The 8,015-nt window shown below is 46.0% G+C and overlaps 2 protein-coding genes across 3 annotated transcripts; both read right to left on the minus strand.

Moving 5' to 3' along the window:
• Positions 1 to 2,236: 2,236 nt before the first annotated feature.
• LOC120700973 (dolabradiene synthase KSL4, chloroplastic-like) lies at positions 2,237 to 3,338 on the minus strand. The gene is made up of 3 exons (XM_039985155.1): positions 3,310 to 3,338; positions 2,972 to 3,113; positions 2,237 to 2,824 (listed from the first exon to the last, which is right to left on the minus strand). The coding sequence occupies exons 1-3, from the start codon at positions 3,336 to 3,338 to the stop codon at positions 2,237 to 2,239; spliced, it is 759 nt and encodes a 252-aa protein (XP_039841089.1).
• LOC120699390 (dolabradiene synthase KSL4, chloroplastic-like) lies at positions 3,045 to 7,742 on the minus strand. 2 transcript variants are annotated; one of them, XR_005685387.1, is made up of 8 exons: positions 7,516 to 7,742; positions 7,285 to 7,405; positions 7,055 to 7,152; positions 6,735 to 6,949; positions 6,548 to 6,660; positions 6,366 to 6,461; positions 3,310 to 3,529; positions 3,045 to 3,113 (listed from the first exon to the last, which is right to left on the minus strand). XR_005685387.1 is itself a non-coding variant. In XM_039983364.1 (7 exons), exons 1-6 carry the CDS (start codon positions 7,718 to 7,720, stop codon positions 6,377 to 6,379), a joined length of 837 nt encoding a protein of 278 aa, XP_039839298.1. In that variant the 5' UTR covers positions 7,721 to 7,742; the 3' UTR covers positions 3,051 to 3,529; positions 6,366 to 6,376. The 2 variants fall into 2 exon arrangements, 1 of the variants encoding a protein (XP_039839298.1); XM_039983364.1 differs by having other exon boundaries at positions 3,051 to 3,529.
• Between the last annotated feature and the right edge of the window lie 273 nt (positions 7,743 to 8,015).

An 8,015-nucleotide genomic window follows, 5' to 3' on the forward strand; every position in this document is an offset into this window, starting at 1 on the left:
GGTAGGAAGCCATGGGAGGGGAGGGAGAGAGAAGGAACGTGAGAAAGAGGGAGGAGGGGTCGGTCAGGAGGGAGGGACGTGACTGAAGGAGGTGTGGGCAGGTTGGGCCTTTACCCCCCCCCCCCTTCTTTTTTTCCATAGTGTTACAAAAAATGTGTTTTTTCAAAATCGTTTTGTGTGATTGTGTTTTAGCTATAATAATGTAAGATTAAATGTATCTCCCTAGAAATTCCTAGAATTTAAAACCTAATTAAATATAAGGACCCTAATGTTAGTGTAAATTATTTGGATTTACTTGTATTTGATTTCACTCTACCTTGTTTAATTGAAATTCATTTTGAATTTATTTTTGATTGTGTGAAAATTGCGTGGAATTTAAATTCAAGTGTGCCCTTCAATTTAAATTCAAATGATAACTTCCTACGTGGGCCCTACCTAAACCCTAGCCCTAACCCGGCTCTGACTCCAACCCGTGGCCCCGAATCCAAGCCCTAACATGCAACCCGTTATGTATACCAGACCCAATACCAAACCCGATCCAAGCTTAAGACCAACCCTCTAACCTAACCCTACCCTAAACCCACCAGCAGCCCAACCCAACTCTGCTCTGGCTTGCTTGCGGATACAGCCCAACCCAGCAACTCGGCCTGCCAGCAGCCCGCTCCACCAGCCCAACACCGGCCCGTCACGTTATGAGCCATGCTTCATGCTTGTTTATCTCTAGGTTTCTCGAGATAAAATTTGCATAGTTATGAGCTATGCTTGTTTATCTCTAGTTTTTCATGCTATTCTGTGCTTTATTTTGCATATACCTCAGAAGGTGAGATAAAATGGACTAGATTGCCAGCAGTATATATGATATTTTTGTTTAGTCTGGATTTACTTATTATGATCTTAGCTTGAGATATGGGATACTCATATTACATTTTAATTTGTCCTGAGATTGTTTCTAATAGCGACACTGTTTGCATGCTGCTGATTAAGTTGTATATTGGCTAATCATGAGGACCCTCACTATGCCTCATTTTCCACAATTACTTGTGGAATCTCATGAGGGCACTTTAAAGCAGGAATATCAAAGCACTGAATTTCTTTTTGCTCGAGACCATCATGCAAGACTTCTCAGATAAGCTTATGCTTTGCAATGTAGTATTTTTCCATTGGGTCACCTTTATAGCGTAAAATGTACTGCTCAGAAATATTATTCACAGTTAGATTAGATTTTGATTTATCGGGAAAGATACAAAATAGTTGCTCCAATATGCACTTCTCCAGTACCATATCTCTGAAGAACCTAACAGATGTTAATGTAACAGGCCAAGTAGCTATTCTGAAAGGTTTACTCGATCATGTGAAGTAGTTTCTTATAAAGGATTTCTTTCCGCTGTACAAAATTTAACAAATAAAAAAAGACCTGACAGCAGTGGGCAAAGTTACAGATTAATTCTTGAATGGATATGATCCTTTTATTTGTTTTATTGCAGGGTAAGCCTTGAACAATATAACAGCTATCTTGCTTAAGAGAGTCCTACCAGATCTCACAAGATAATTAATAAAATTGCCTGCCAAGAGTTGTTCATTGAACTTGAGAATTGCTTGGCGCTGTTGATGCAGAAGAATGATGAGCTACTAGATGTAAAAGATAAGGTTCAGCTCATGCAAGAAAAGAACCGGGCTGTGTGGAGTTGTTGGGTCTCTTCAAGAACTGAGTCTTAACCTTTTCTGTTGTACAGCTCATGATGGACATTGTAAGGTTACTTGGGAGTGGTCGAGGATAAGTGCAGGCTGTCATCTCCATTGGGGCTGCGCGGAGTCAATTATTCAATGAATACTGCCAAGACTGATCGGCGGAAGGCGAAGCACAACTCCTAATTTTCAAGGGATCCCGGTGGTTGCGGCTCGAGGGCAAGCTGCATTTCAAGTGGTGAAGAATGTCACAGATAGACCCTCTCAGGAGCAACTGCTAGGTGGGCTAGGCTATGGGAACAGATGAACCTATAAAAGGCAAAGGATCAGGGTGGCATCAGACGGAACAGCGACGGAGTTGTCTTCCTCCTCAAGATTCTATTCTCTCCGGAATTGTATCCATAACACACAAATACTCTTGCTTGATTGATTTGGAGGTCTAGGACCATAACAGAGGTTCACTTAATGCTTTCCAAAAAATAATGTCATATTGAGCGAATGATGAACTTATATATCACACAAGCAGCAAAGAACATCACATCACAACTTATCAGACGCGGCGCGCGGCAGCCGGGGAGCCGATCTTCCCTCCTGGCCGCCAGGACAGCGGCTCGTGCACCACCGCGTTCCCCACGCGTATTGTCTCGCTGCTGCTCGTGCACCACCCGTCCTCTTCACTGTATAGCAGGTGGCCAACCTTGTAGATGTTCCAGAACTCCTGCTGCAGCGACCGGGTCCCCGCGCAGCCGTCCCTGACCACCAGCCTCAGCAGCTCCCTCCTGGACGCCGCGATGACGCTCCTGACCTCCCTCTTGGCCGCCTCGATTGAGCCGCCGTGGCGAGGAGCCAGCAGCAGGACGCTATTTGTCTTCCCTTGCTCCTCCTCCCTCTTGTATGTCTGGAGGTCGTTCAGGAGGCGGGTGCTGACACCGACATGCCACAGCATCTCCTCGTAGTCCCGGCTCCGGACCACCTCCTCGGTGAGCTCTGGCCCGACGAGGTAGAGCGTCGTGAGGGCGATCGCGCCCAGCCCGAACGCCGGCACCGCGACCTCTATGTACTCCTCAAAGGACGATGGCACGTGCCCCGTCAGCGTCCACTCCGCCTCAGCCATCATGCCCCTAGCCAGGTCTAGCCACTGCAAGCATCATGCGAGAGCGTCATTAATCGCTCACTATTTGCAGCAATGGGTTATATTTTGATCCGCCCTTCAAAAAAAATTAAGGTGTTGCTACATATCATATTTGTAGTAGTGCTAGCTGAAGCGATTCATCGAAAGACTTACAAGCTCGGCGATGTGGTGCGGGCTTCTGCACCGCCGCGAACTTGGCCCCGAGCATGTTGCTCGTGAGGTAGATCCGTAGATGGCGCGGAAAACAATCTTCACACTCTCGGAGCAAAAGCCAACTTCTTCGTGCGCGTCCCACCTGCGACCACGTATTTGTAAATATATAAATGGCAATGTTATCGTACACCCACCTATATTGCTAGGAAAAATAATCATCAAAATATTGAACTAAATTTATCAAATTACTGAACTACTGATGGACATTGTCGATCAGCATGCAGGAAATGATGCATCAAGTGAAGGGCATATTCTAAGGTGCATGCGAGTTTTGGTACTTCTCAATCAGCGCGACGAGGTTCTCCATCTCTTCCTTAATTTGATGCCCCAATGTCGAAAAAGTCATCGACCATGGTCACCAGGATGTTCTCGATGGCATAGGCATCGCGAGCCTCGGATAGCTCAGAGCGGAACTTGGTGGAAGCAGGTGGCAAATAGCAGACCAGCGGCATCACTCTCGCGAACTGCAGCTCCTCCAGTCACATCTCTTTCACCCAGCTGTTCAAACGTTAGAAACACAGATAGAGAAAGGTGTTTTAATTAGTTCTATTCCAGGAAATAAATTAAAATGGAGCGAGTTTATTTAGTCTTGAATTAATGATATATATGTTATGGACCTGTAACACCCGGTTTATGAAGGCAAACCGAATGCATCTCATATGTGCGCCAGGATCAGTTTACACACATATGATTAACCATAAAGTGAATATCACAACTAGTGCAAGCGTAAAGAGAGTATTAAATAACTTTATTACAAAACCGAATGTCTTAAGCAAATAAGTAAACGTCTATAGAGTAGCAGCGGAATCTTCTTCAGCACAGGCAGATGACTGGGAGACATACGCCTAGAAATCCTCGAAGTCTTCTGGAAACTCCGGACATTTGTTATTACAGTCTGAGTAGCAAGTATGCAAGGGTGAGTACACTTATGGTTGGTACTCAACAAGTGGTAGGGAAACAACTATAATACATGCAAGGCTAATTCAAGGAATAGCTGACACGGTTATCTGCACTCAGCAATTTTAGTTGATTACATTTTATTAGCAAGCATTATCTAGATATAAGTATATACCATTAAACCCACAAGATAAGCATATATATATAAAGATAAACAACAATTAACCATAAATTAGAGCATCGATTTAGATCAACTTCAAGTTCAATTATCATGTGAGGGTCCAAGCCGCTCTTGACCATGAGCACGGCTAACCGGTTAGTTTTACACTCTGCAGAGGTTATACACTTTACCCACAATTCGTGTTTCCCATGTCGCCCGGGTTTGCAAAGCCCTTAAACACTTCCTTTGGTGAGTGGCTAGGGATTCACTACGAGGCTTTTCCAAAGAATCACTATATGTACGCACTGGTCCCTTTTTCTGCGGTACCTCAGAAGACGAAGCTTCCTTCACCCGCTCCTCAAAGCACGATAACCCGAAAATCCACCAATCACCGCCCCAGCACGACATATAGATCATCTAGTTACTTAGCCAAGACCAGAGCCATATAGTATTGTGGTTGCACTGTTTTCCTGGGTGGTTCTCCATGTTCCAATTAAATCATATATTCTTGATTAACAACATTAAGCATCATGAATATGGGATAAAACAAGTATACCATTTGTATCATCATTAACCAACCATAACCCAAAGTATAGCAACTAGCATAGCTACCCAACATGAAATTAAACCCAAGTTGATCAAGGAATAAGGTAAACAATACTAGGCATGTCCTTAACTCGGTTCCCATCATATTATAGACACATGCATGTACATAAAAGTAAATGTGATAAATTTGGTGATTTCATGGGTCAAAAACATGATCAAGGGTCCACTTGTCTTCCTCAAACTGCTGCTGGTCCGGTCCTACGAAGCCTTGATCTTGCTGCTGCTCCTCGAACTGCGGATCGTCTATCGCATCGCACACGCACATACAAACAAACAAGTACAAACAATAAGAAACAGTACACCAGACAACATAAACAGTACAGAAAGAGGATACTAAACTATTCTACTCGTTGCAACAATTGCGTGAGCGTAAAGATCATCGAAAACGGATCTAAAACGAGAAAGTTATGGCTAAAACAAGATCTAAGGACCAAAACGTAATTAAACCTTATACGTAGGGGCTAGAACATAAAAGAAAGGGCTTTTCCGTAAATACTTTTCAACAGTAGTGGACGGCGGGTTAATTTTGGAAAAACAGAGGGGCTTAAGTGCAAAAAGACCATGGTTGACCGGTTCTAACTTAGTTGACATGGACGGGATCTAATCTAGTCCGTTTGATTTAGATCCGACGGTCACCGAGGGTTGGGGCTGAGCGGCGACGCTGGCGGCGGCGCAAGCGACCGGCGGCGAAGCATACGCGGCGGCGGGATGGCCGCACTTGGCCGGAACGGCCGTCCGGGGCTCTTTTCAAGTGCGGGTTGCACGGTTAGTGAGCTCGCGAGTTCACGAACTCAATTAGGGGGGTTTGGGAGGGCTCTAGGGCAGTGGAGCGGCTTGCGGCGGTGCACGCGGAGCTGCGGCGCCGGCGAGCTAAATCGGGCGAACAGAGCGAGAGGGAGAAGGAAAACGGAGCTGGAGAGCTCCCTCACCTCGACGCGAAGCTTCGGGGCTGTGATGTCGTCGAGAAGGCGAAGCGGGGCGGCTGTGCGATGCGGGGCTCCGAGCTCTGGCACAGCAATGGCGGCGCGAGCTAGGTTTCGCGAAGGCAGCGGCTGCGGCTTCGGGTTTAGGGTTCCAGGGGGGCGCGCGGGGTTGCTTTTATAGGGGCGGAGCGCGGGCCTTGGCGTGCGGGCCCAAGAGAAACTCGGCGGCGCGCGTGGCCGGGTCGGACTCGAGCCTGAGTCTGGCTCGGTCGGGGGAGGAAGATGGTCCCGATGGGCAGGGCCCGCCTGGCAGTGAGACAGGGGGGAGGGGGCGCTGGGCCGGTTGGGCCAAGAGGCGGGGAAACGGGCCGGCGTGGAAAAAAGGCTAGGCTGAAAAACGGGCCGCAGGAAAAAGGAGAAAGGAAGAAAAAGAAAAGGTGGGCCTGGCTAAAAGGGGTGAGGGAAAAAAAGAAAACCCTTTTCATTTTCTGAAACGATTCAACACTTTCAATTTAAATTCAAACTCAAAGATTTGAATTTAAGTTGAATAACAAGCAAATAAAAATACAAACCAGCATGAGATGCACAAACCTATTTTCCTTACATTTATTTTATGGCTAAATATTTTATTTAATTCCCGACAAATGCTCTAAAATCAAAATAAATTAAACAAACTCTTATCAAACCTACAGAAATCCTAATTAAATTTATTTAGGCTTCTAATTTGAAAATACGGGTGTTACAGGACCTCTTGAGGTTCTAAAGCTCTTGTTGGTACCAAACCTGGGAGGCATGGAACCCATCAGCTGCCAGCGCGACCATTCCTTCGTCTACCTGACAATCGCTGATCGCGCGGATCAAAAAGTTCAGAATTCTGATACCATCAAGCTACTGAAAAGCCGGAACATGTAGCATCTCCAAGGACCTCACCGGTATGCTGATTTTAGCATCTGGAAGCCCCCTATCTTAGAATGTTCAATGTTCCACCTGTGCTCCAGTCGGTCCAAAGTGCCGTAGAAGGGAATTTTGAGCACATGTTCCACCTAGAACAATTAATTATTATTGATTAAAAACAGAAATTATTAGTGTGTTTTGTATAACGGTGGAAACTACCTACCTCTGCGGGGTCTACAGATCTTGAAATCTTGTTGGAACACAATTGTTCGTTCAGAAGTTTAGCTGACCAGGAGCCAATGTTTTCCAGGATCGGCTCCTCCTTAAGGATCTGAACCTGTGATGCTTTGTACAGTTCTAGTAATGCTTCGCTATCATTTAGATGCCCTTGGACCGAGTCGTGGAAGCTGGATTCTTCGCTGAATTGGGTCAACCTGTCTGCATCACAACACTAGCTTTCAGGCTGCCGGCAAATAAAAATGCTCCAAATTTGACCAAACAAGACCAAGCAGAACACTGTGACTTTTGATCTCCCTCGCTTACCAGACGCGACATCGTATCCGTGCAAACGCAGGAGTCGGAACGCCATCGCGCAAGTCGCCATGTCCTGCGTTATCTCCTCATTGTTGGCCAGCCAGGAGCTGCAAGTTTTGATTGTATTGGAGCCAAGATAAATATAATTAACAAGTACTACTCCGTAGCAAATGAAACAAAAGTTCAGCTGGTTTCATCATGACAACACAACACAACTAGTAAGTAATTTAAATTTTTACCTGTATATCATGTCAAGTACGCTGTCTATTTCACCGGAAAAGCCCACGGCGATCCCCATCTTCTCCAACGTGTCCACCATGCGAAGCCGGGAGTACGCATTCCACGGATACACAGTCGGCACTGCAGATTAAAATGGCTACTAATTAGCACATGTTATTAGAAATTTTTCCATCCTTTCTTGGATGGGAGTGGAAGTGGAGTACACGTTAATTAGTTCTGCACTACTGCACCTGAGCTGCCGAATTTGCTGATGAGGGTATCCAAGTAGTCCAGTGCTCTCCCGTTGTAGTTGTGGATCGCAGCTGCGGCCGTTGTCGCCGGCGAGTTGAAGAACGACCCATTCTTCCTCTGGTACGCCATCGCCTGATCCCAGTCTAGCAGGTTCCCCAAGCCTTCTACCACATAGGCCATGAAAGCTTTACTTCCGGAACCCATGCTGTTGATCAGTTGGCGAACACAACACACGGTTGATAAAACGTAAGCGATTCCATCCATCAATGACAGAGATCGATAACTAATGGGATTTTTTTTTTAACGAACGGGCACGAGACTGCCTATTTCATTGAAAGAGAAGAGTTTTTACAAGCCGGCTAGCCGGACAAAACAAGGAAACATAGATCTAATCTCGCGCTAAGAGGGCTGATAAGCCCTTCGCCCCTGCAGCGATCCAAATTGATGCCTCGTTCTTGATTTTCGCCATGATGGTCGGGATCGGGGATTCGTGGCGATT

The sequence above is a fragment of the Panicum virgatum genome, chromosome 3K, assembly GCF_016808335.1.
Source record: "Panicum virgatum strain AP13 chromosome 3K, P.virgatum_v5, whole genome shotgun sequence".
Classification (NCBI taxonomy): domain Eukaryota; kingdom Viridiplantae; phylum Streptophyta; class Magnoliopsida; order Poales; family Poaceae; genus Panicum; species Panicum virgatum.

Bases quoted from the DNA above. Each gene is read 5' to 3' on its own strand.
- LOC120700973 (XM_039985155.1), bottom strand. From the start codon at position 3,338: ATGGAGAACCTCGTCGCGCTGATTGAGAA. The intron at 3,114-3,309 runs GTACCAAAACTC...ACGTGGTCGCAG, and splicing joins CTCGTCGCGCTGATTGAGAA to GTGGGACGCGCACGAAGAAG. The intron at 2,825-2,971 runs GTAAGTCTTTCG...TGATGCTTGCAG, and splicing joins CGCACCACATCGCCGAGCTT to TGGCTAGACCTGGCTAGGGG.
- LOC120699390 (XM_039983364.1), bottom strand. From the start codon at position 7,720: ATGGGTTCCGGAAGTAAAGCTTTCATGGCCTATGTGGTAGAAGGCTTG. The intron at 6,661-6,734 runs GTAGGTAGTTTC...TAATTGTTCTAG, and splicing joins GATCTGTAGACCCCGCAGAG to GTGGAACATGTGCTCAAAAT. The intron at 6,462-6,547 runs GTGAGGTCCTTG...CCGCGCGATCAG, and splicing joins ATGCTAAAATCAGCATACCG to CGATTGTCAGGTAGACGAAG.